Raw genomic sequence first — 27,496 nt, forward strand, 5'->3', positions numbered from 1 at the left:
TCCATAGTCTTATCCAGGCCTAGAATGTTTTCTGCTTCTGAGACTTATTGCTGAGTAAGCTCACCCTTTCTTGTGTTTTCTGAACTCTTGCTGGCTGGTTCAACTTAGCAGTTCTGGTTCAAAATTCCTCTCCAAGCTGACTGATTCAATCTGACTTCTCTCAGTTTCTTACTGAATTGTTCTGCTTGGCCTCATACTAATGTTGACAATATGTTCTATTCTTCTGGCTCCTTCTCATTCTCTGGGTCATTCTGTCTTGACCTGTGTCTACCTTGTACTCTCTTCAATCTGTCTCTAAAAACTGCTTCCTCTCCCCATTTTTTTTTTTTTTTTTTGCTGCATTGCTCCCTCTTATAGCTTCCCCCACCCTCTTCTTGTAAGAGTTGGGCATATCCTATTCTATTCTTTGATTGTCACTTTGTCTTCCACTCAATAGATAGCACTTTCAAACATGGGTGCTTCCTTCTACACACAAACTTTACCTTCAGTGTTTGGGATTAAAAGTGTGTGCTAAGGCTGAGCCACACCTGACCAAGCCAGCTCAGTCAGCCAACAGGGCCTTGAGGGAGGAAGCAAGGATTAAAGAAAAAAAAAAGACAACTATAAAACATTATAGTATGATTGCAGCAAATGCTGAAGTGGGCTTAATTTCTCCCAGTCTCCTTTTATATCATTTTAGGTACATGAAAAATATAAGGTCAGTTCTAAGGCATAAACCAAATAATCAAGGAACAAAGAAGGCAGAAACAAAAGTCTGGAGGTCACTGTATTCAGGGATTTATCAAGATGATCAAGATACAAGGAATACATTCCTCAGCTGTATTTTTCTTGAGCTTACTTCCTTGTCCTAGCCCAATGTCAAATATTCTTGCCAATCTCCTAGAAGCAGCCCAAAAAGCTCCCCACACACACCACAACTAGAAACAGTTTTTTTTTCCAGTAAACACAATCTCAGGGTTCACAATATCCTGCAACACTTATGTAATTGACAATTATAGTCATGTGTGGCCTAGTGGTAATAGTGATCAAATGTTTGCATTGTAAAATCATAACTAAATACGCGAAAACAACAGATAATTCAGGACATGGCTGACTTCTCTCTGGAAGTAGAACCATGAAACAGAGCTATATATTAGTTCTTTATGAAGGCAAGTTAAATTATTGTTAAGAGCAAGGTCCAAGCATGACCTTGGAGTTTATGAAATGTTCACATTCACAATTTGTAGAGGATACATATTTTAAAATACATCTCATGTGATTAACAGTGGTTTGCATTTTTATCCTCTATCATAATGCTATTAAGAACTCTGATATATGGTGGCTATATTCTATTTCATATTAGTGTAACATAACTTCAATCCCCACCCCTCTTTTTTTGCAATAAACACAAGTGCCTAGAAGCAACAATTTATACCACCCTGGCATGTCAGGATTACTTTGTGGCCAGATAATGGGAGAGATAATACATTGTCCTAGTGCAAATCGGTACTGGAATCTAGACTGGAATTGAGCTATAAAAGTTAGGCTGCAAATGAATCCTGAAAATGAATTCTATCACTCTTTGTTACAAGCTAATTTAGATTGTAGAATGCCTTGGCTTGAATATTTTCAAGTTTGTTTTTGTTCTACCAAGAGACAATTTAAGCATTTGCTTCAAAATAATAGTCTCTCAAATAATAAACATGGAGTTTGATACTTCAAAATTCATTTTATGTTACATTTATCAAAAACAAAGACCAGATGAGCAGAGCTAACTTTGACCTCTGGGAGCTCTGGAGAGTCAGAGGCATGCCGACAGGCAAACACCTGCGGCTGCTTAATAAAGAACAAGAATATCTCTCTCTCTCTCTCTCTCTCTCTCTCTCTCTCTCTCTCTCTCTCTCTCATTTCTGGTAGATATGTTTTTGAAAGACAAGAGAGAATTCTAGAAAACAGCCAAACAAACAAACCAAATAGTAAGGGAACATTTGAATGAGATATTGAGTAAGTTAAGTTTGGGAAAAGTAATTCTAAGGTTAGATTTGGGGGGCAGTAATTATGTGAATGTTGATACAGGCATAAGCATCAAGTTCCAAGTTCCGTCAGATTTTTAGTAAATATTGTCCATGCAGCAGACATTTAGAGTTTAAGGTTTCTTACATACTCTTTCCTTGACTGAATTAGCCCTCTCCATCATCTCTATGAAGCGTGATAATAATTACATGGCATGTGAACAGGCAGTCAGCAGGCAGCCAGCAGGCACTGTGGTGCTCTGTGCATCCACTCCAAATCACGGTATTCCTCACTCAGACTTTTACAAAAGTGACCTATTAGGAGTCTTGAATAAGCAAGTACTACCCAATAAGCAGGCAATGGCAACTCTCAGTGTATTAAATTCCTAGTCACTAATCCTGTATCAAAATAATGGAATGTAGTCAGTTCTGCCTGTGTTCATGTTATAAGGGATTCATTGAGTGTAGACATCCATTTCTATAATGAAAACACGAACAATATTTTGTTTAGATTGTTTATAGGTGCTATTCGTGTATGTAATTATAGACCTAAAAAAGGTGTCTGTGAGAGAAATCCTTATGACTGTGTTTTCTTTTAGCTGAAATATCCAAATGAAAATGAAGAAATTTTGCTACTTAGATCTATTATTGATGTAAATCTGCCGAAGTTCTTATCCCATGATTTGCCACTCTTTGAGGTAAGAGCACGTGTTATTTCCATGTGGCAGCATTCCTACAGAAGTGCAGGAGGCAGCCATGTCTGCAGAGCTGTCTGTAGGAATGTGTGCTGTGGAAAGCAATGGCATGTCCAGAGGAACACAAGCCTATATGCTACTACATATTAATAATTAATATACAGTTATAAAATATTTTCTATAAATTCCATGAGAATGTAGACTCCATGTTGAAAGGCAGTTAGGTTAGCACGCAGTTGAATCTTTAGCATTTGATAAAATAAAAATTATATTTCTTTAAAATAATATACTGACTTTTATGAAATTGTTTATTCAGGACAATTTTATGTAAGAACCAAAATTGAAAATCTTGTTATATTTTAAGATTAGATTATGAATAGCTGGAGGAACAAGGATTAGGATAATAGTTTCTATAATCCATCTCCTATTCTTCTCTTTGTCCACCATTAAAAGTCATAGGTCATTGGTTCCTACTAAACAGTAGTTGTGTGTGTGTGTGTGTGTGTGTGTGTGTGTGTGTGTGTGTACACGAGAGATCAAATGATCAAATAAAGGCCTTGCTTATGTTAAGCACACACCTACACATATCTATTATGTCCCCAGCCTGTATCAAGTACTGTTGCAGGAATATCATGCATGTGATGCCAGCCTGTGTCACATGGCAAATTAGACCATCCCGAAAGACATGCAAAACCTTGTCCACTTACATTTCATGTTTCAAATAGCAAATGGGAACAAGGAACATCACCGTCTCCATTTTATGTCAGTGCAAATACAACAGAAAGATGACAAACAGCTTGTATCTGTGGCATGTGCATGAGGGCAGGGATCCTGGCCAACCAATCTCCAGTGCCCCAAGGGAACTTACTGATTTAGTCGAGACAGTGATTAAATTGGTAGCTGAAATTTTAAAATACAACTCAGGCACAGGCATTTATATTAACTACCTCTGAAATATCACTTTTATCTTCAGAGTAAAAAAATAGTAAATTTTCATATAAGTTGTAATGAAATTTATAAAATAGGCTTACCAACTTATGAGGGTTGTTCCTTAGATTCTGTAATTAACATTATGTTCATAAATATTACAGGTTGAGTCTCAACTCTTACAAATGTACATTATACGATTGTGCTAACTTCCTTAAGGCTGCCATAATGATGTCCTGCAAACTTGCAGTACAGCCTAAACATTTACTCTCTTCTAGTTCTGAGTATTAAATGAGAGTGTCAGAGACCAAGATGTAGGTTTTCAGTTAGGGTTTTTTTATTGCTGTGAAAAGACACCATGACTGACCGAGGCAACTCTGATAAAGGAAAGCATTTAATTGGGGCTGGTTTAGTCCATTACCATCACAGCAGGAAGCATGGTGGCATGAGAGCTCTAAACCTGAATCCTCAGGCAGCAGGAAGAGAGAGTGACACTAGACCTGGCTTGAGCATTTGAAACCTCAAAGCCCACCCTCAATGACACACTTCCCCAAACAAGGCCAATTCACCTAATTGTGCCACTCCCTATTAGCCTGTGGGGAGCATTTTCATTCAAACCACCACAGGCACTTATAAGGAATTTTTTCTCAGTTTCTTCCTAGCTTCTAGTAGCTTCCTGCAATCATAGACATTTTCTGTCTTGTGGTTGCTTTATACTAATCTCATATGAACATACTAATCTCTATTCCACGTTGCAAAGTATCTACACATCCTCTCCTCTCTCTCTTAGACAGATAGCATTATTCTTCTCTAGTGTGACAACCTAACCATCTGCACGAGGAAACCCAAGTTTTCATATAAGTCTTGTTCTGAGGCAACCCAAAACACTCAACCTACATAATACATGTTTGTATTGAAATTACTTCTGAACTTGCTTTTGTCTATGTAAATGGCCTGGATCAAAGTTAACTATTGGGCATAGCTAGTTATTCTAGAACCAGTTCTGTGTAAGCCACTTTTCTTTACTGACTTGCCTTTGGCTTGTGCCTCTGAGCATCTATTGCTGGGCCTGGCTTGAACATTTGAAACCCCAAAGCCACAGTGACACACTTCCTTCAACAAGGCCACACCTGCTCCAGCATGTGAGTAGGTAAATTCCTGGTTCCATTCTGGTGGTGTCTGTGTTACCTAACACTAATGCAGCAGTTCATAATAATTTTATCAACCTCATCATGTCCAACTTCCAATTTTTAAAGTAGTTTGCCAGACTGCAGGGTATAAGTTTTTCTACCAGAAAACAAAGACTCAAATTGTTACAAAAGCACTATTCCCATTGAGAGTGAATGCAATTTTATTTTATATATTGGCTGATAGAAAATCATTTGCTTATGTCTTTTGAATATAAATATACGCAATGTAAAATTCCCACCCCTTATCAGGGAATTACCTCAGATTTGTTTCCTGGGGTGAAATTACCAAAGCCAGATTACAATGATCTGCTGGCTGCCATCAGAGACAACTGCCATACCATGAATTTGCAAATGACCAACTTCTTCGCTGAGAAGATCCTTCAGATCTACGAGATGATGATTGTGCGCCATGGCTTCATGATTGTTGGAGAGCCATTTGGAGGGAAGACCAGTGCGTATCGTGTTCTAGCTGGAGCGCTAAATGACATTTGTGAGAAGGTCTGTGTGCTATTAATACAGTAACTTACTGATATTATTATTATGTGCTATTAATACAGTAACTTATTAGCTTTGTGTCAGAAAGGATACAAGGTGGTTTTGAAATATTCTTTCTATGGCAGGGTGTAAAAGTCATTAAAAATAGAAAATGAGTTAGAGATGATAAAATTAGAAGGGCAAAATGAAACAAGCAATGAATCCAACACATGTTGAGTATCCTACAAATTTGCCTTTCAGTCTTCAATTTCTTCTCTTTTAGTTAAAGGTAGTATTTGGGTTTTTTTGTTTGCTTGTTTGTTTTTGTAGAAAAAAAAAAACAAATGAAAATACAGAAGAAATTGAAGGTTTCTTTTAAGACTTTTAGGAGAGTATTTTTATTTTCCTGAGAAGTTTTAATGTAAGCTTCCGTTATGGATACAGTGAATTTAGTTTTAAGACTTGTGTGTGTCCGTAAATATGAGTATGTAGTATACATATGTGCATACTCAAATTTCTTCAAGTTGTATTATGTTATTTATTTATGTGCATGTGTGTATGTGTATATGTGTGCACACATATGTATGGGTGCCCTTAGAGGTGGAAAAAAGAGTGGCTAATTCCCTGGAGGTGGATTTAGAGGTAGATGTGAGCTACTAGACATAGGGACTGGGCACCAGTCCTCTGCAAGAAAAGCCGGTGCTCTTAACCTCTGGGTCATGTCTAGAGCTCCCAACTACTTCAAGTTTCTAAGCAAGTCACACTGAGACCTACTTTGATGTGCTAAACCAATGGGACTCTGGACTGCAGCTGATACTGTTTTTCTGCTCCCATCTCTTGTGCCTTGGGTAGCTTTCCCCTCCTATTTCAGTGCCTGGGTCTCTCTGTGAGGTCTCTCTTTCAATGAATATGAAAATATCCACCTGTCTTGTTTATCTTGGATCTGCTATGTTTCATTTCACTAATACTATTTCTGTGTTCTCCCGGTGTACCTGTTTACCTGTGGCTTCAAATCTATTCTTATTAACATTGTGATTTACCTTTTAAAAATTATAAACAATTTGAATTCTCATTTCTTCAGGTTGGTGGTCTTTATATTGATTTTATTTATAAATTTTATATAATACATTTTGATCATGCTTTCCCTCTTTCAATTCCTCCTCAATCCTTTCCATTTTCCTATCCACTAACTTCATGTTCTTTCTTTATATATATATATATATATATATATATATATATATATATATATCTCAAAAGAAAAAAAAGAAAGAAAAGAAAATTAAAACAAACTAGAACCAAGTAAGACCAAAAAAAAAAAAAAAAAGCCAAAATAAAACAAAACAAACAAAAAACCACCAAAAACAACAACAAAATCAAAGAAACAACATAGAGTTCATTCTGTGTTGGCCCACTACTCCTGGGCATGGAGCTGGCTCTAGAGTGGTCCATATACCCTGTGACATGCCACTGTTAGGAACCAATTTTCTCTTTGCCACTGGGTACCATTAACAAATAGCTGAGTAGTCAGGGGTGAGAGCGAGTGTTCACCCATGTTCACATCTGGCCTTTCTATTTTATAGGAGAATTTAAGGAGATTTATGTCTACTGTCATAAACTGACACGCTACTTTTTCCACCTCTTTTATTTTCACATTATTTCCTCTCTTACTTCTTTTCCCTTTCCCTCTAGTTCTTAACCCCCAGCTTGCCTTCTTATCTTCCCTTCCCTGTGTTTAACTTGTCTGTATTCTTGCCCGTGCTACTGTATCACTGTCATGACACGATTGGTTTTGCCACACACAAAAATAAAGTCTCTGAAAGAAGACACCACACTGCTGAGCGAGGGGCAGGAGTGAAGAGGGGGATATGCATGTTTTCTGGTGTTCTCTCAAGTCCAAATGATTTGTTCATTCTCTGGAAATTTTAAGAATAACATCACTGTTTCCTTAGCTACCATACTCTACCTACAGCTTCTCACTGGCCTTTGGAATAAAACCTGCCTTTAAGGGCAGCAACTTCATCCTGATTAAAAACGGGTACAGTTTCCCCATACTTCCTCACGAGGGCAGTTCCGTGGTAAAGCTCTTCCAGGCACAGGGAGGAGAGCAAAGACTTTGAGCTTTGTCTTGTTACTTAAGAGAATTATTTACACATCTGCCCTTTGATTTACTGGTTTGTGTCTCTTCAAAGCTTGGGCAGTACTGGTAAGAACTGGACTTGCTATGCTATTGCATATAACATAGATGACTAAGAAAAGCTTCAGCACAGGGGATTTTTAAGGAACTTACATTATTCTGCATTAATGCCATGATGATGGTCACATATCATGGTGTATTTAGCAAACCCCACAAACTTAAGTACCCAGTCAACACTAATATAAGTTACGCACTTTGCTCAATAATATTGCATCTCCACACAATCATCAGTAACACCCTGTGCCACCCAGTGTGTGACAGCGCTGGTGTGGGAGAGGGGCGTTGTCAGGGAGGCAGAGGGAGCCTTCCAGAGGCTTTGCACTTTCTATTCCGCTTTCCATAAATTTGAGTTTGCTCTAAAAATTAATTCTGTAAATTAAAAAACAAGACTTATGTGCTCCAGGGGTGTCAACATGTCTTATAATAATGCCATAGAGCCAGGGTTCTGGCCAAAATGGGCAAGTTACTAATATTAATTTTTTGTTTCCATGGGAAGTCTCTATCATTACATCTCTTTATTTTCTCTCAGAGGACATTTTGTAGGAAGGGTCGGCAATTTACAGCCCACAGGCTAAGGCCAGCCAAAGCTTATTTTTGTAATGCCGATGAATTCAGAAAAGCATCTACAGTTTTTATGTATATTTTTTTCTTTTTTTTTAGCTGAAAGGGAGCAAGAACACCAGAAGCCAATGTCACTTGCTGTCTGGGCCTTCACCAAAAGCAGCTGTCAATCCTTTCTCTCTGATTTCAGATTATGAGACTGGAAACAATTTACTAATTTATCCCTATGTATTTAATTACTTTAAAATACTGTTATAAACAACACTTTAGAGCTTGACTTTTCAGTTGTTCACTGGCATTAGAGAGAACATAGAGAGGATTTCCTTCTAAACCCTGTGCTTTGGAACCTTGTTAAACGCATTCCTTACTGCTTGGCAGCTTCTTTGTGGGCTTCTTAAGATATTTTTATATACACAACCATGTTTTCAATGAGGAAAGATAGCATCCTTTGAAGTAAATAATGTTGGTTTTTTTTTTTTTTTTCTTTTTCATTAAGGGACTAATGGAAGAAAACAAGGTTCAAATAACTGTTTTAAACCCCAAGTCTGTCACCATGGGTCAGCTTTATGGGCAGTTTGACTTGGTTTCCCACGAGTGGTCTGATGGGGTCCTGGCTGTCAGCTTTCGAGCATTCGCAGCTTCCTCGGTAAGAGTTTGTCTTTTCACATGTGGATTTTTCAAAGGTTATAATGTGTCCTGTGACCAGTATGTGATTCTTTCCCTATTATTTCAAGGAAACATTTCTGTTTACATCTTAAGATATTTATTGAAAGCATGTTACTGGAGGCTTTGGTGGTATTTCTATGAGGAATGTCGGCAGCACATACAAGAACAGCATGGACCATGTGCCTGGCACCTCTGGCCTGAAGATCCTTTACAGAGATCTTGGGAGTCGGGAGAGAGGATGATGTGGCACATAGCCTCCTCTCTGACATTATTTCTGTCTGCAGTCTGAGCTGTTGCCCTTGTCATACCCTTGTTAGAAATACTTCAGAACAAAAATGTCCGGTGTTCCAGCACTTTCCATGTAGTATGCTTGGAAGAGAAGAGGCTGCACTGTGGGAAGCGGGCGACATTGCAGGACTGGTGTCTCTACTGTGCCTTGTTCTGTGGGGTGACTGTCACACTCATAAGCAAAGTCCAAAGTGCATGTGCTCAGGCCCAGAAGAATGTAACATGAAGCTTCTAGACAATGTAAACAGATGCATCATTTACATGGAAACGGCCATGGGGTACCTCTATGCAATGAGCCATTACATAGCTTACATTACGTTGTACAGAGAGCTATACCCTATGGATACTAAATCTCAGGGAGGTGCATAGAAGTCATTAACATTATAAAAAAAACTTGTAATAGAATTCATGGTAAGAGAGATCAATTAGAGATTACTAAGAACAGGCGTATTTGAATGAATGTTTTGTTTTCCCTATCAATAGTATTTTCAGTTCTAATATTTTAAAAGCAGTTTACATGTATTTAGCCTTGGAAACATTGAAAAGATTGAATTAAGTAAAGAAGTTATAGTTTTGTCTTGTCCATGGCATATGTAGGCTTCTTCATCTATGATTGTGTGTGTGTGTGTGTGTGTGTGTGTGTGTGTGTGTGTGTGCTCATGTGCCTGCATGGATGTATATATGTACATGCATGTTTATGGTTCATTTTAAAGAGTGCTGTTTTATGTTTTCATGGTAAAAATAAATTATACTTCTAAATTTTGAAATATTATTGATCTGTTTCCTTCATTACATTTGTTCTTTATTCACTCTGGATGTAAAGTAGACTCCAGACAGGAAGTGGTTAATCTTTGATGGGCCAGTTGATGCGGTGTGGATTGAGAACATGAACACTGTGCTGGATGACAACAAGAAGCTGTGTCTGATGAGTGGGGAGATTATTCAAATGTCACCACAAATGAATCTGATTTTTGAACCGATGGACCTAGAAGTCGCCTCTCCTGCCACTGTAAGGTCTCAACTTTGGTATCTGACTGTGAATCACACAATTTCTACAAATGTTTATTTTTACTTGGTAGCTTACTCTAAATTGAATGTATTTATACATTTTATTGTGAGAAAAGTCTGTGGTTTTGAAATAGCAGGCATTATCTGCTCACATACCATGGCAGATTTAGTAATTTGTTTATTTTTCTCTTTTATCTTGGATCATTTTATCAAATCACACACACAAGCTAAGATCATGGAATTACATAGAATCAAGTCTTTGTTGATATAGGGTTGTAAAAAACAGATGTCCCAACTCATCTTAATGCCCTGAAGGAAATCAGGTCTTATGTACAGGACTCCCTGCTTAACCCCACCTGATTCTGTCCCAGTGATTAACTGAAGTAGATTTTCTATCATTATGGGAAATCTGATGGTCAACAAGAGGCTTCTTAAAGTTCACTGTGTCAGGTACTGCATGTGGCCAAACTGAATCAGTGGTGAGGTTAGCAAAGGACTGGGTGATCTTTGTTCTTGAGATACATAAAACAGAAAAGCATCCATGACTAGGTGCCTGGGAACAGATAATACATCTTGTGACCTCCAACCTCCATCTGTCAGAAAGTATCGAAGGTATCTACTCATTTACAATCACACAACGTTTCTGGAAAATGACTGTCCCTTACCTGTCATGTGAGCAGACTGACCCTAGTGCAGTAGTGATGGAACTTTTTGAGTGTTACTTTAATGCTAAGCAACACGTGTCCTTCCAGGTTTCCCGGTGTGGCATGATCTACATGGAGCCTCACATGCTAGGCTGGAGACCACTGATGGTGTCCTGGATAAACACTTTACCACAGTCAGTCAGTATCATTCAGAAGGAATTTATAGAAGGCTTGTTTGATAGAATGGTCCCTCTTTCTGTTGAATTCATTAGAAGGCATACAAAGGTAAGAAAAACAGGAATTTTAAGATTTTTAAAAATGGAAAACTTGAATTAAATGTATTTATTCTGTGTTTTTTTTTCCTTTTCTTTGGTACAAATCCTCTTATGCCTGGAGCCCAGCCTGGTCTGTACCTGCGGTCTGTCTGCCTACCAAGTGCTATGATTACAGGCATATGCCAGCACTCCCTACTAAAACCTCAGCTCAGGCTAAAATAAAAAGGCTTGAATTCATAACAGTCATTTTCCAAAAACAGGCAAAGTGTAGCATCTTAGAAATGGAGACAGTGTTATCAGTGCAATTATTCTTTCTTAAAAATGAAGAAACCTGAAAAGCCTGCCTAGCCTTGTGCATTACAATATCTAGATGTTATTGATTGGGTTTTTTATATCCCTGGGTGACATAGATATAGGCCAGATTAGACCAGATTTAAAGTAGGTAAAGGCAGGTTTATTAGGAGGCAGTTCTCAGGTGGGTCCACTGATCTCTCAAGTGGAGATCAGTGAAGTCACACATCCAGGCTAAAGCATGGGGATTTTATAGAGCTTATGTGAGGAGAGATGTCGTGTTGGCTAACACCTGGGATTGTGTCCATACATGATCAGAAACTTAGCCCCTGGGTAGGCACTCTTGGGTGGATTGATAGAAACTTGGAGGTGTATTAACTCGTTAGCCTGGAGTTTTCTCCATTTGGGTGAGAAGTTTTTCCAGTGCTGGCAAGGTTTAGGGGAAGGAGAGCAGACTGTTTCCCAGCTTGTGCATGGATGTGCAGAGGTTGCAGCCTAACAGTTATCTTATTTCTGGTGAACCATTGTATATTATATTTTCATATGCGTGTATGTGTTTATGTTTGTGTGTTATTTTTCCAAATTGTCTAAAACAAATTCTTGGTAGAAAGATACTAACCACTGGTGGCAGTGGCTGAGGAATGTGCAAGATACTGATGAGAAAATGGGTATCACTGTTTTTTCAGAAGCTTGACTGGCACCTAAGAATGTTACAAACAGGAAGTAACTATGCTCCAAACCATCTAAACATACATGCTCTGAGAGTCATAAAAAAACAAAATAAAGAATTTGTGTTTCCTTTTCTCTAGCACTGTCAGAGAATCTAAGTCCTACAAAGAAATAAACTTTCTGTATCATGAACGTGTACCTTGGCTATGTACAAAACCAAACTTTTTTAATGTACACTTTCTAACATACTCTGACTTCTGTTCTCTCTTATAGAAGTTATGAATAGCCATTATAACAATATGTGTCTGTCTAGGATGAAACATTTGTGTTGGAGCATCTCATCAGTTTCAGTCCCATGCTAGCCAGAAGCTCAGTCCTGAGGTCTGCAACTTTTATGAGGATGAGTAGTTGACTAGGAAGCCTGCCACTTCTGGTCCTCAGAGATGATTTCACTGGGTGAATTTTCACCTGATAACCACAAAGGACTGCACCTATGGAGGCTGGGATAGAGCCACTAGAAGGGAAGATGGCAGGTGCATAGTGAGAACGTGGTCAGGAAACGTGTGTGTTTCCTGGCTTACTTTATATAGTTGTAACAGTGAGATGCCAAAAATGTAAAGTGAATAGTGTGTGGTTCTACCAGCATTGAGTCAACTCAGAAATCTATCATGGAGTTGAGTTTATTGAACCTATAGCTATGGATTGTAAACAAATCTTTTAAGTGGATTTTATTTTTTAAGAATTGCATATAAGTAAATTAAGTGTCATTTCTGACTTCTTTCATAGTTTGATTTCTAAGATTAGTAAAGGATAGAATCTATGCCTTTGATTAAGATAAACACATAACTTTTAACTGGAGAGGTTTTATAAAAGGTACATATCACCAGCTGCTGAGATGGCTCAGTGGGTAAGAGCATCTGCCAGGCAAACAGGAGTTCTATTCTCAGAACTCACAAAAAGCCAGATGTGATAGGTGTCTCTAAAATGTCAATGGCAGGATGGGAAGAAGAGGCAAGACAATCACCTAGAAGCTCACAGACCAGCTAGGTGGGCCATAGAGGGACAGAAAGAAGTGCCCCTGCCCTGCCTCAACATGGTGGGAAAAGACTCAGTTCCTGAAAGACCTCCACATGGGTACCATTGTACATGCAGGTCATACATACATATTATAAGAAGACTATATGTTACTGATGCATGGTAGTCACTATAGAGAAGACATGAATGTGAACCTCAGTTTCCCTTCATAAATAGGAATCACAAGAGTACCTTTTCATAGAATCTGTGCCTGATGGGATTAGACAGGGGCCATAAACAGGAGCTGCGGATACAGTGGTGCCTGGCTTCGTTTGTTTGACAGATCCTTCCTTCTGATTTTCCAGGAGCTCTCTCCTACATCAGATACAAACTTGGTCCGATCCTTAATGAATCTCATAGACTGTTTTATGGATGATTTTGCCGATGAAAACAAACAAAAGGAAAGAAATGACCGAGAAAGTTTCTCTTTGCTGGAGGTAAGGTGATTCATTGTTTTATGGGTCTTGCAGTAGAAAAACAAGTGTCTTTTGCTTTCACCCAAACCCCCTAATCAATGAGACCCATTTTGCTCCTAAAATTGAACTCAGGGATGAGGTATGCATTTTGGGGGTATAGCTGTGGTTCTGAGTCCTCTGTTTCTTTCCTCTCAGGGTATCCAGATGCTTCAGCACACTGGGGTAGAAGGATGAAGAATAGTTCTGAATGGGTGGGGTTCTACAGGATCTGGTCCAGCTAGGAGTGAGTGCTATGGGATGGAGGTGGGGAGTAGAGAGACAGAGGCCTTCTCTGAGGATTTTAAGTGTTACAGCTCTTTTAGGCAAAGGCCTTCTCTGATGATCTTCAATGAAACAGCTCTCTGAGAAGACCTTAGCTTGTCTGCATTGTCTGCATATACTTTATTTTGGGTGAAGGGTATATATGGACTTTGGAGAGTGGGAAGAAGTTTTCAGAGTAAATGAAAATTATTGGCTAGAGTTTAAAGTTCTGTGAATGCCTCCTTTGCATAGAGAGGCTTTACAGAAATCCAAGGCACTTGCTGGTTGGGTTCTTATCAGGAAAAGAGGAAGGGGAAAAGAAGAAGTTGAACAGGTAGAGAGAGTCGGGGTTCAGGCTGCCCAGATGAGGTCAGAGAAAGGGAAGTCCTGCTGGTAAAGGGAGCTCCCTGATTTGCCCAGCTCAGAGAGCTATCTGGACAACGGTAGACTTCAACCTTAATTAGCAAGGTCCAAGAAAGGGAAGTTGTAGGAGCCTAAGCGGGAGGGAGAGGCTACGCCCCGAATGCAGAGTACTGTTAGGACAACTGCATGGGTAGAGATGCGAGGGTGTAAGGTTTTGAGCAGCAAATGACAGTACAGATCAGTGGGGATCTGCCACTGAAACCAGGCCCTGACCAGCTGCTAAAGCAGTCTCTGTCACAAAGCTTTTCCCCAAGCCATGATTTATTATTTCCTACTTTGACATTTGTCAAATAAATATTATGTATTTATGCAGTTATTTATTCATTTTTCAGTATTAGAAACTGACTTCAGGACCTCAGGCATGCTAGGCTAGTGATTTACCACTAATCTATATCATAAGCTAAGAGATTTGAAAAATAGTAATATACGGCTGGAGAGGCGGTACCGTGGTTAAGAGAGCTTGCTGCTCTTGCGCGGCACCTGAGTTCAGTTCCTAACACTCAGTTCAGGTGACTCAAAGAAGTTATTTGCAGGGACATCTGCCAGCACCTATGTTCATGTGCATATATCCCACACAGGCACACAATTTAAAAATAATATAAATTTGTGAGCATTACTGAAGGTATCAGTAGACCTGATAGAAGTTTTAGATAACAATACTAATATGCTGCTCATAGCATAATTTGGCCAATGTGTGATTCTTACAAAGCATATTTTATGAAAAAAAAAATAAGCTAGCTTTTAAGTTAGGGACAAGTACTTTTGAGAGAGAAAGTTTCCGCATAAACTAGATGTTACACAAACAGAATTAAAAGCAATAGCCTTTCTTAGCATGGTTGTGATTGTTGATTTCAGCATTTAAAAAGAGACTTGATTTTAAAGAAGGCAGATTTTTATCATCCAATTAATTGGCGGGTATAGTCTTCAGTGCATTTGCTTTGGTACAAGCATGATGCTTTTGTTATGGCAAATCTAGTTCACATAATTAATGCTGAGATCGCATTTCAAATAAAGAAGTGGAGATTTGTTTTATTTAAATCCTGGGTACCTGCATCAAAATTGAAATGAAATGTGTATGAATTTTCACCCCCTACAAAGTTACTTCAATGTTCTCTCAGAAAAAAAAGCTGTAGCAGGCGTTTGAAACACATGATTTATTAGAATCATGGTTGTAAGGTTTGCCTTGGCTTGAATTTATGCTGCATTGCATCATTTTAAAGATTTTATGAGACATAATTTGAGGGGAAAGTGATTCTTATAGAATCCTTAGATGACCTGCTATTATGCTGTAGCTCACATGCAGCAATATCAATCTGGATGGTGACTTAAGCCATCAGCATAGACTGTAGCATCTCTTTTAATTGCACCCTATCTTCTCATCTCTCCAACGCAGGGCATTTTTCTGTTTTCATTGATCTGGTCTGTCGGTGCATCTTGTACAGATGATGATCGTCTGAAATTCAATAAGATCCTTCGAGAGCTAATGGATGGTCCAATTTCAGACCTAACTCGAAATAAGTTTAAATTACTGAGTGGTACTGAGCAAACATCCTCAAAGGCATTAACGGTGCCATTTCCTGAGAAGGGAACAATATATGACTATCAGTTTGTCCCGGAGGTGAGTTCTGAAGCAGGATGTGTAACTGCCAGCCTGGCAGAGTCTCCAGCGAGACAGAGCACATGGTGGCTCTGGGGTCATTTGTCCCTCACAGCTCACATGAGCAGATGGTGTGAACTAGAAGAAGATGTGCCAACTTTGCAGCCAGACACCCTGAGTTTTAGTCCTAGGGAAGTTATTTTCTTCCTGCATAGGCTTGGATGGGATAATTTTCTTAAATGTAATTTTCCTCAGTGATAAAAGGTGCTAATAACCAATGGACCAATTGTACCTATTAAATACAATTACACATTATGATACCTAGCCCAGCACCAGGTACATGCTATTCAAGACCATCTCTTGTAGATTCATGTGTACATATATTACAGGCACAGAGTCCTGTAGAAGTAAATGCATGCTCCTATGAACAGTTTCTGATGGATTGGACTATGAGTCTTGAGTTCTGTTTGTTGGTTTTGTTGTAACTTCCACGAACACTGCGCTTAGAACAAACATTAGAAGTGATAAATATTTTAAACCTATATAAACTTAGTAGAATTAGGATTGTGCCATGTAATCAATGGGCAGTTTCTATTGTTTTTTTTTCCCTACCTAATAAAGAGAAAACTTTCCATATCACTAGTGTTTCTTCAGTAGAATTACTTCCCAGGGCCTTCCTAAATCTACCAAGATGCTTTTCAAATCTTCAAATTTTTACTTTTATAAATAATGCTTTGGTGAAAATTCTTTAAAAACTAGTTATGGTATGTGCATCAGATTATTTCCTTAAGATAAATTTTTAGGAGTTTCTAATTTTTATAGCTCTAGAGCTGTACTGCCAATTTCATCTAACAAAGAATTCTTCATCCTGCCCAACACATATTTGCTAATTTTATTTCAATTTATTCATAAACCTGGAATTTCCAGAGAGAGGAGAAATAGGAAGAGTGAGATGTCCCTTATGGAGGGACCTGGGACACAGAGCTCTTAAGGGATTTCTCTAAGGTCATAGCTTTTAAGTGACTGTACACTCTAGCTTACTGATTTTTCAGCCTTCCTTTCTTATATGAGGTCCAAGATATGTTTGAATAGATTATTAATATCATGAAAAGGAACTGTTTTTCCCCACCAGTTATGGAAAAGTCTGCAGAATAATTTTTAGACTGAATGTGAATTCAGTGCCCTCACTAAACTTAGTGTCTTCACCAAATGTGTAGCTAGTTGCCAGAACACACAAAATGAATAAAATACAGCTGGGCTCAGTGAGTCCATATGCTTTTCAGAAAAGCATCATGCCATGGTCCAGGCTCAGGGAATGTGGTGCAAAGGCCAAGTGGAGGAGACATCTGTTGTCTAGGATAGCCACTAGTGAGGACTAGCTGTGGGTATTTGGCAATGAAAGATGGGTCTGTATCTGATGTGTTTTGAATCGCTAGGAGTCTATCTCTAAATTGGTATTAAGAATGGATAAAGCAATATTATTTTTTCTAGAGAGGAATGACTTTGAAACTTTATTATAAAAACTCAAATTACATTACTTACAAACTAATTGGATGCAAATACGTAGCATAATATTTTCATGATAATCACAAATTTGGAATCTTACTATATTATAATTCATTGTGAATATAGTTAATATACTGTGATATTGGTTGTATATATTAATTAGTTATTATTATATATTAATTATATAATTAGTTATTATATAATTAATTATATAATTATATAACTAATTATATAATTATATAATTAATATATATTATAATTATAATTATAATTATAATATATAAAAATATATAATTATATAATTATATAATTAATAACTAATTATATAATTAGTTATTATATATTAATGATTTTAAATTATATTAAATTTTCATTAAATGAATCTTGCCTGATATAACCGTTAAAGTCAAGTGCTATACAGTTAACTTCTAGCGAAATTATTGCATGTTTTTGCAACATATTAAATAAAATTCTTTACTCTTTAAGCATTGATTCATTAAATTTTGTCAATGTGATTAAAGAATCCAATATTGATGATGGAGCTGTCATAGCTGTGGGTTCAGACTATCTGAGATGCCCAAGCAGTACCGGTGCAGTTTTAGTCAGATGAAAGCTGAGTTTCTCCTCCATTTTCATAGAAAATTCAACTTTCAGACTGAGAAAATAGTTGTGCTAAAGAACAAAACAAATGTATGAACATCAGAATTTTATTGGTCTTGATGTCTTCTACAATTGCACAGAAGTACAGAGCCTTTGAAAGTATTTTACAACTTTGTTTGGTTGTTTACTGTGAACAGGGCTTAGGAAGATGGGATCAATGGATAAAGAAATTGGCAGATACTCCCCCAATTCCCAAGGATGTACAGTTTAATGAGATCATTGTGCCAACGCTAGACACAATCCGTTACTCTGCTTTAATGAATTTACTGACCACTCATCAAAAACCTTCAATATTTGTAGGACCAACAGGAACTGGAAAGAGTGTTTATATCATTGTGAGTACCATAGAAATGTAAATGTATTTGATTAAAGCATTCATGGTGTTCTAAAAGTAATCGTGTTTAAGGTTAGCTTAATTAAAAAAAATACTCAGTTTTGTTGTTTGAATTGCAGGGAATTTGGGAGCAATTGCCTTTTATTTTTAGGAAACTCTTTAAAGATGTACTTTTTTAAAAAAAGAACACTTAACAGTTTTGTCTCTGGTGGGCTGCATATGTTAGGTGATAATGTTGTTTGATGTTACTGAATCACGTCCCACTCATTTTGATATAAGAATAACTTATTTAGGGTGAGGATTATGTCGCTTGAAAACTGTTTTAGTAGATAGACTTGATGGCTACTTTTCTGAATTATTTTACAGCTGATGGTTACTTTGTAGTAAGAGGATGGACTTCCCACAGTGAGTCTTCAACTATCCCAGCTGTGTGGTGCCAGCTGCCATGACAGATATGGCCCAAATCTCAGCTAGAGAAGGGGAAGGGAGGCGCTATTGCCAGACTGCCTCCCATCCCAGGTTTCTAATCATTTCACATTGCTCCAGTTTTTGACAATGTTTGTTCCTGGTTCTTCAGTTACCTTAATTTAAGTCAAATTCTTTAACCATTCTGAAAGGTATTTGGTTGTATGCTAGTTGTCTTAGAATCATTCATTTACTGAGGCAGAATCTGAGGAAAACACAACCTTTTGCCACTTATACCCAAGCAATAAGTCTCACTAGTATCAAAAAACCAAATTCAAATTCAACCCAGGTCATAGATTGTACTGGTTTTAAAACCATTACCATTCATGAAATTATATGTAGCTATTACTTGTCCCTGTCACACATATTGATGAAGAACCACACTGCTAACTAACACTTGCCTTCCAGTGAATTCTGCTTGAAATAAAGTATTGTTAACTTAAGTTTAGCTGACAGAAAAATGACTGAGAGATGGCATGAAAGAACAAAGGCAGTAATGATCGTCTAAAACAACCGTGTCGATTCAGAGGCTGAATTCTTGTCCTTCCTCCGAGGCTGGAGGTAACTTTCCTAACCTCTCAGTCCTTGCTGGTTCCTGTTGAGTAAAGTGTGCTATTAATGTGGTTGTGAAAATCCACCTGGGCAGGTAGAGACACGCTGTTGCCATGGTAACTGTTGTTCCTATTCATTCCTTCCTTGCATTGTTCTGCTATGTCAGGTTAAACTCAGGTTTGTCAACAGTGATGCTTCATGTTTATTCTGAAATGACACAACATGTTTCAGCTGTGGCTCACTCTATTATTTCCTGTTGTGTAGAATTTCCTTTTGAATCAACTCAATAAGGACATCTACAAACCTCTTATAGTTAACTTCTCAGCCCAGACTACAGCAGCCCAGACTCAGAATATCATCATGTCGAAACTGGACAAAAGAAGGAAAGGCGTTTTTGGCCCTCCTTTAGGCAAGAGAATGGTAAGGGCTTTCCCCCACTGTTTGTTCTATCTCTAGTATGACCCTGGGCCCCTTCATGTCACCACTGCCACAATCAGAACAAGGAAACCCAGTTAGCTAAAGATTGGCATCTTTGGATTATTGTTTGTTTTTGTTTTAAATGATTTGGGGTGTGTGTGTGAGAGAGAGAGAGAGAGAGAGAGAGAGAGAGGGAGAGAGAAAGAGAGAGAGAGAGAGAGAGAGAGAGAGAGAGAGAGAGAGAGAGAGAGCGAGCATGTTTTGGGGGCAAAAAAGACAACTTTTTCTGGACTCTGGACTCAGACCCAGGGCATTAGTCCTAGCAGTGGGCATACTTACCCTCTGAGATGTCTTTTTATCTCATTGGCCTTTTCTTTTAAATAATTTTTTTTTAATTTTAAATTTTCCTAGGTTGAGAATATGACATAACACGTAGAGTACTTAGCTAGCACCCACAGAGCCCTGGGTTTGATTACCAGCAAACTGCATGTAGTGGCAAAAGCCTGTGAGGCCAGTTGTCAAGAGATGGAGGCAGGGACGCCAGAAATCAAGGTCATTCTTGGATACATACTGAGTTCAAGGTCAGCCTTGGATACATAAGACCTTGCTTCAAAAAAAGAAAAACACAAAAGAAAGAAAAGAAATTTTTCTTAAAACAGGTCATATTTGTTTTAAAAAGATCCTGTAACTGGTCATATTTGTATGATGATGAACATTTTGATGTTATTTTTAAGTGCCTGCCCTTTGATATTTTTAAGGTGCTGATTTTGAATTTGAAAACAAAATATTGATATGAAAAATTAGACTTTAATTCCTGTACTAACAGTCTTAGCATGTTTAATGCTTCCTTTTCTTTAAAAATGCTCTCTACAAAATGACTTATGCATGCTTCTCTGCAAGAAGCTCCCTTCTCAGCTGAGCCTTCACCACTCAAAAGCTCAGCTCACCTAACAGTCACACCTTTCTTTGCAAATTAATAATTCTGAGAGTTTCACAAGGGAAAAAATACAGTGAGCTGCAAATGGCCTAAGAGGATCTGTAAGCCTTGAACCACCAACCTATAAATATTAGCAACGAGGAGGGCTCCTCATTTCTGTAGGAACCTTAAGATAGTATTTTTGTTTGTCACCTCTCAGGTATACATCCTATAGCTGTAAGAATGCAGACTAATACTTTGTCGGCATCGTTTATATAGTAGGGTTCTATGTCAGGTGCTAATATTTTCTATACTATTCTTTTATTTTATGTTTTTCTTTTGGAGACGGTGCCCCACTAATGTAGCCCTAGATGGCCTGGAGCTTACTATATAGACCAGGCTGACCTCAAACTCAGAGATATCCTGCCTCCCAAGTGCAGGGATTATAGGCGTGCGCCACCACGAGGGTCTTAAGTGCTAATATTCTCTGCTCTCTCTTCTTTCTTAGATTGTCTTTGTCGATGATGTGAATATGCCTGCTCGCGAGGTCTATGGAGCTCAGCCTCCCATTGAGTTACTTAGACAGTGGTTAGATCATTGGAACTGGTATGACCTCAAGGATTGTTCTGTGATTAAACTAGTGGACATCCAGATCATGTGCGCTATGGGCCCTCCAGGTATGCATACATTCTGAGTTTGTGACTACTGAGAGAGAAAACCACTCTGGCTGTATCTACAGAGATGACTGGAGAATAGAGAGTCCCAGATAACCATCATTCCACACTAATGCACAGCCCTTCTTACTAGTTCCTGCACTTAAAATTTGCTAAGAGTAATTAAAATAGTGAGAACCCAGAGGAATGGGCTCTTTCTTTCCCTTCCTTTCCTTTTTAAAGAGAAGTTTGTAAACTGAGCTAATCCCAGCATGCCTAAAACGTCTCAATTCTGCTAACTGGAGACCTCTCACCATCTTCTTTCTGCCTTCAATCTGATGCTCAGTTGAGAAAAGAACTCTGAATATACTGCTTCAGAGACTATGTTTATGCACACTATATGCTAAAATTATTATATACCTTTAAAATTACTTCTTTACTGAGAATATATGAGGAAATCCCTTTTTAAAGTAACTGTTATTTATCTTTGCATTTTATTTGTCAATCCCTGAGAGCCTGGAATGTGGTAAACCTCTGTCCTTCCCCTGAGCTTTGTCCCCAGCCCTGTATACACTTTAAATATGATACAGTTTTAAATATACTTTAAGTCTGATACAGTTCTATGAAGCAGCATGGGTTTGAAACTGTGCTCATTATTCCATGGAAGGTGGATATTTCTCAGATTCTCACAAGTACCCAGTGAAATGGATGTATATACTTACAGACTAGTTACATGAAATTGGTCAAGATGTGGGGGAGGAGTTAGAATAGAATAGTCAAATGGAATTTACTCAAATAATTTGATTAGAAAAACCTCATCTTAAGTGTGAGTAAAAATAAGTTGCAATATTAATGTCTCTCCAAACAGGTAACTACTCTTAAATCTTTTGGTGTACCATGAATTGATCATCTTCCAGGTTACTTTAAATTGCCAAATAGTGAAGAAAATACTTTCGTATTATTCTAGCAATATTATTAAGAATTATACTTTCTAATTGTTAGGTGGTGGCCGAAATCCAGTAACTCCTCGCTACATGAGACATTTCAATATTGTAACCATCAACGAGTTTAGTGACAAGTCCATGTTCACAATCTTCTCCAGAATCCTGACCTGGCATTTAAGGACCTGGTAGGTAATTTAAGAGTACCTATCTTTTTATTCTCATTAAAGAATATATATCAAATAAGTAGTAGTTATTACATGCTCCTATGAATGCATCCTAGACGTGGAAAGGTAGCAGCTGATGTCATTCACAAATGGGCCACTGCACTCTGTTCTGCAGTATCTCCATGTGTGGTGCTTGCCTTGAGGTTTCATAACTGAGTACAATCAAGGCTGACAAGAAGTGTTCAGTTTATGTTATGACTTTGATATCCTCTTGTGGACACCTGCAGAGGTGTTTTCATGCCTAAATTTCAGAACAGAGACTTGAGCCTATTCTCCAGGGAAATGTTCCTCAGCTCTGGGGATTCAGCTTTAACCCAGAAAATGAGTGGGCATGCTGGAGCCATTCTTACCTGCTTGTCAGCCATCTTGGCTCTCTGGTGCCTATTCATGGGAAATTGTTATTTTTTTGCGAAACCTAGTGATGACAGAGCAGATACTTGTCTTCTCATTAACCAAAAGTTGAATGCAGCCAATCTTTTCAAACGAAATAATCTCTCTATATATTTTATTCTACCCTAATCATATATTTTGCCTCTTTTACTCTCCTTTTCCTTTGTAATTTTTATTCTCCTTTTTTCTTTGAAAATACCTATTTTTTTATGGATCCTATTATTACAGTAATATTTTAAATCAACAGCACCCAACCTGTCTTGTGGTACGGGGCTCCACCAATTTCCTGACTAAGCAAGGCCTGAGGCCATGAGCAGTGGCGTGCTGCCACTACTCAACTCTGACCACAGCTCATGCCGGCCCAAAAGCACTGGCCCTACCACCCACGAGATGCCAGCGTGGGAAATGGCTCTGCCAATGCTTTTAAAGATTATCCAAAGGCTTTATAAGTTTGGTAATGCTCAAATTAACAAGATGCCCACACAATTAGAAGTGTTAACCAATTAACTAGCCTAGATGTAAGTTGTTTCCCAGGACTGCTCTCGATAGATGCATGGATCTCCATGGCTCCTATATCTCTGCCCTCAGCTCCTTCTCTTCTTTCTCCTCTTTTTCTCCTTACTCTGCTTACCTCTCATACAGCCCAGTCTCGGAGCTTTATACAAATGTAGTGGGATGATATCTTGCTACATCCTATTGATATAAAATTGGAAATACCAAAGAGTTGAAGAGTTAGGAAGCACTTGGTTTGAGCATAGTGGCTTTTGTCTGGTCCTTATGCTTTTACACACTTGAAATCCACTATGCCTGTTGGTCCTGCTGAATTCTCAGGGTTCCTTTGCATACCTCATAAAATACTAAGTGGAAAGCAACTTGAAAATAAGTTTAAAAAAATAATCAAGTATTTTAACTAGAAGTGGGAGTTTTATAAGCCAAATTGATTGAATTATAACAAAAAATTGTTACATTAGTCACATGAAGTGTTCCTATGTTTGTTAACTTTTTTTCTTACATTTTTCCCCTAAGTTATAAGTTTCCAGATGATTTTCTAGATTTAACCACACAAATTGTGAATGGTACAATGACCCTGTACAAAGATGCCATGAAGAACCTCCTACCTACTCCAGCTAAGTCTCACTATTTGTTCAACCTTCGTGATTTCTCCCGAGTCATACAAGGTGTTTGTTTGTCAAGACCAGAAACAGCAGAAAACAAAGAGGCCATTAAACGCCTGTGGGTCCATGAGGTAAAATTCCAAATTATTCAAATGTGATTACAGAAGAGGAAGAACTACTATGGCAGTGGCTGGGTCAAAGGGAATACTTATGGATGCATGTCGTGAACTCCATTAGATATTTGGCACTTATTAGGCCATTGTCAATACATTTTAAAGTATTTAATACCTTAAATTTTAAAGTACTTAATGTCTAATTTTCCATTTTGGCATACAGAATATCTTGACATATGATTTAATTTCAGCCCATTTCCTTTAAGCATTGTAACCCTCCCTAGGTTCTTGTTAAACAGGTTTTGTTTGTGATAAGAAATGTAAAACAGGTAGTTTTATAAACAGTGACTGTTACCAGTTAACGTTTTTTATTTGAAGATGGCCCAAAGAAAATAAAACTATGAAGCTAACCAGTGTTAGGATCTCTAGTTGATAGCCCAAAAGATATCTCTAGAGTTTTCTGGGGAATAAGGCTAGGATGTTCTTTCTGTCTATGTGCATTTTCTTCTAAAGACTTGGTAGAAGGAGAGAAGGGAGAAAACACAAAAAGTGATACATAGAAAATAATAGCTTGATATGTGAAATGGTCACAGAGACTACAGAGAGGTGGAAACACCCAACCTTATCCCATGTTCCATATGTAAATAATATTGTTGTTTTCATTTTTACTAACCTAGCAATCAGAACATTCTACTACACTAAACCTATGTGCTACCGTCAGTAAAATTTAAAAGATCCCAACAAACCAGTTTTCCAAGGCACTTTAGATACAATACTTGAATTCCTAAATCCTTACAAATACAAATCTGAATTCTAGTGGCCATCCATACTTGGAAGTTATAGCCTCAGCAAGGCTAATATTGTTCTCTGGAGAATATGGCCTCCTTGTCACTCTTGAGTTAGCTAACTGGCTGAGTATGTCCCACATCTGGGGACAGGGACAGAGGCTCCATGTTTAATGAGCAAATGAGTCATAGAAATATCCTAGAAGTTAGAGAGGGGGCCAAGGATAAAGCATTAAGGTCATTGGAAGAGTGTGCTTCCTGTTAGAATATAGCCTGTCCCTAAAAGACAGTGGTCACTTCTAAAAGTCCAGTTTGCACACCAAGATGACCATGCCTCCCTGCAGCCAGCTGTGGAGCAGAGTTAAGAGGCCTTGAAAGCCTTGACAGCTCTCAGTGTATGGGACCTAACTTTTCTATACTGTTTATCACAAACACCGTGGTTCACTAAATCATGTGAAGTTAAGTTCCCTCCAGTCTCTCAGGCTTATAAATGTCTGATATTCCGTCTGTTCCTGGGATTCGCTCAGGGAAGTGTTCTGAAGGCTGCTCTCCAAGGAGACTTCTCTCTACCCCACCCACTACTCGTCTTTCCTCTCTTCTTCATGAAACAGCTCTTCAGGTTTTAAGGGGAAGCCCTTCCTTCTCCATGAAGCCTCATTATGTTTACATTTACATTTATTGTATTGTTTCTGTCTAATGCTGCTTCGCCCACCTAGAAGCCTGAGCATGGCCTTGAGTCTTTTCGTCCTAATAAACCATATCTTCTAAAGTGAGTTGTGCATCAGCTCCCTTTCCAACCAATGGCTATAGTTTTCATCATTACCTTAATATGAGTATTATATTTAATACATTCTTGGGATGGTGGATACTTTAACCACGAAACTTTAGGTCAGGTGGCTTTATATCATTATCGGGCATTTTATCTCAAACAGTTCTAGAGGCCAAGGCTGTCTACGTCTGGGGCGTGGCAGTGTGGTGTCTGTGGAGAGTCTGCCTGTTTGTAGACACAGCTTTCTCCCTGTGTTCATAAGGTCAAGGACTCTACAGTTTCTTTATAAAACATTAAACTATGAGTACTCTGCCCCATAACTTGATTACCTCCCCAAAGCTCCACCTATTAATCCCATCATCTTGGAGGGAAGATTTCAACTCATAAATTTTGCAGCTGCAGGAAGATTTAGAACAAGAATGCATTTCATCATGAGATAATCTTACTCCAGGAAACATCTAGAATTTTTCATCTCAGGAGCTTTGGCCGCGATCGCTCTTCTGTCTGCAGTATTTTCTTCTCATTATATGGAATGCCTGCGGTCATTACTTAGAGATCCCTTTATTATACAGCATATTGTACAATTGTAGGAGCCGCTCCAAACCCAGAGCCATTAACCATTTCTTTGATTTATTCTTCATAACACAGAATATTACCTGGCACATTCTGAGTTGTGTTTGCTTGTTTGCTCGCTGTCTCTGCTACTGCATCAGCTTTTGCTTGTCAGCCACTTTCCCTAGTGCGTGGCATGTAACAAGCACTCAGTAAATAGTGGTGCATGAGTACATAAAGGGAGGAGGCAAGCAAAATGGATATTGCATAATAGACTTTATCACTTGGGATTAGCATGCTGTTGCTTCTTTCTAGCCAATGAGTGGTTTATATGTGCTGTTGTGTATGTGTGACTTACACAGTCTCCTTTGAGCCGTGTGCAGATTCTATCAGATTATTTAACTTTAATGATGGCTAATAGTTCTTTGGATGTTTAGCAAGATTCGTAACAAAATAACTTGTAATTTTAATGACTATTTTATATTCTCAGATATACTCATGTTTGTATGTGTGTGTGTGTGTGTGCGTGTGTGATGTTCAGAATTTTAATCCAGTGGTGCAGAGGGAATGGCCCTTTCTCCCAGGGTTTCTGGAGGGCTTTCTGCCCTATGTTGAGTGTCTGGACCTAGCCACCTCCCTGTCTTTGGTGACATCTGGCCTCGGTGAGGTCTTCACTGACCATGCTGTTCAATACTGCAGCCCAGCAGCCCACTGCACCCACCAGTTCTTCTCTTCCCTGCTTTTCATAGTACTTGGCAACTTCTAGTTTGTTGGAGGCTTTGTTTGTTAGGTTTATTGTTCGTTATCTGTAGCACGCCAGCTTCACAAGGACAATTTCTTTTTTTCCTTTCTTTCTCTGATTTATCATTCATTCCCAGAACATTAGACACATTGTCTTTAGTATTTCAAAAGATGTGATGTACTGAACTCAGTCTCTGCTTTGTACCTGCTCACGTAAGACAGCCTCCTTCATATACATGGAGGACTGCAGCAGGTGCCCCTTTTCCTTTCTAGCAATGTCTGGAAAGGACTTGATACCATTTCATAAAAGGCTTTTGAACAAAACTGGTTTCCTCTCATTCCCTGTGGTTTCTCCATCGTGTCCAAAGTTTAGTAAACATATTATCTAGTTTACTTGTTAAATGTAGATATTCTACCAAAACAAGGCAAAACAACAACCCCAAGGAGAGAAAGAGATGAATGAATTTCACCGAAGTTAGATTGTTCTCATGCTGCAAAGGAAACTAAGAAAATGAAAAGACAATATGTAGGACAAAGACAGTGTTTGTAAACCACATATTGGATAAGTGTGAAATATCCATCATGCATCAGAAAAATTTACAACTAAACTTGTTATAATAAAACCGAACACTTGGTATGCTAATTTTCAAAAGCTTGTCTTTAGAGTGAGTTGGAGA

The 27,496-nt window shown here is 38.3% G+C and overlaps 1 protein-coding gene across 1 annotated transcript in view; it reads left to right on the forward strand.

Annotated features, from left to right (window-relative positions):
• Dnah7 (dynein axonemal heavy chain 7) overlaps positions 1 to 27,496 on the forward strand; it is a 256,781-nt gene that overhangs the window by 111,093 nt on the left and 118,192 nt on the right. Inside the window, exons 29-40 of the mRNA XM_034497949.2 lie at positions 2,591 to 2,689; positions 5,053 to 5,301; positions 8,529 to 8,678; positions 9,813 to 9,995; positions 10,747 to 10,923; positions 13,253 to 13,384; positions 15,480 to 15,704; positions 17,987 to 18,184; positions 19,465 to 19,620; positions 21,042 to 21,210; positions 22,189 to 22,315; positions 23,771 to 23,990. Of these exons, the coding sequence (XP_034353840.1) occupies positions 2,591 to 2,689; positions 5,053 to 5,301; positions 8,529 to 8,678; positions 9,813 to 9,995; positions 10,747 to 10,923; positions 13,253 to 13,384; positions 15,480 to 15,704; positions 17,987 to 18,184; positions 19,465 to 19,620; positions 21,042 to 21,210; positions 22,189 to 22,315; positions 23,771 to 23,990 (2,085 nt within the window). The remainder of the gene's footprint in view (positions 1 to 2,590; positions 2,690 to 5,052; positions 5,302 to 8,528; positions 8,679 to 9,812; positions 9,996 to 10,746; positions 10,924 to 13,252; positions 13,385 to 15,479; positions 15,705 to 17,986; positions 18,185 to 19,464; positions 19,621 to 21,041; positions 21,211 to 22,188; positions 22,316 to 23,770; positions 23,991 to 27,496) is intronic.

Source organism: Arvicanthis niloticus, chromosome 3, assembly GCF_011762505.2.
Source record: "Arvicanthis niloticus isolate mArvNil1 chromosome 3, mArvNil1.pat.X, whole genome shotgun sequence".
Lineage (NCBI taxonomy): Eukaryota > Metazoa > Chordata > Mammalia > Rodentia > Muridae > Arvicanthis > Arvicanthis niloticus.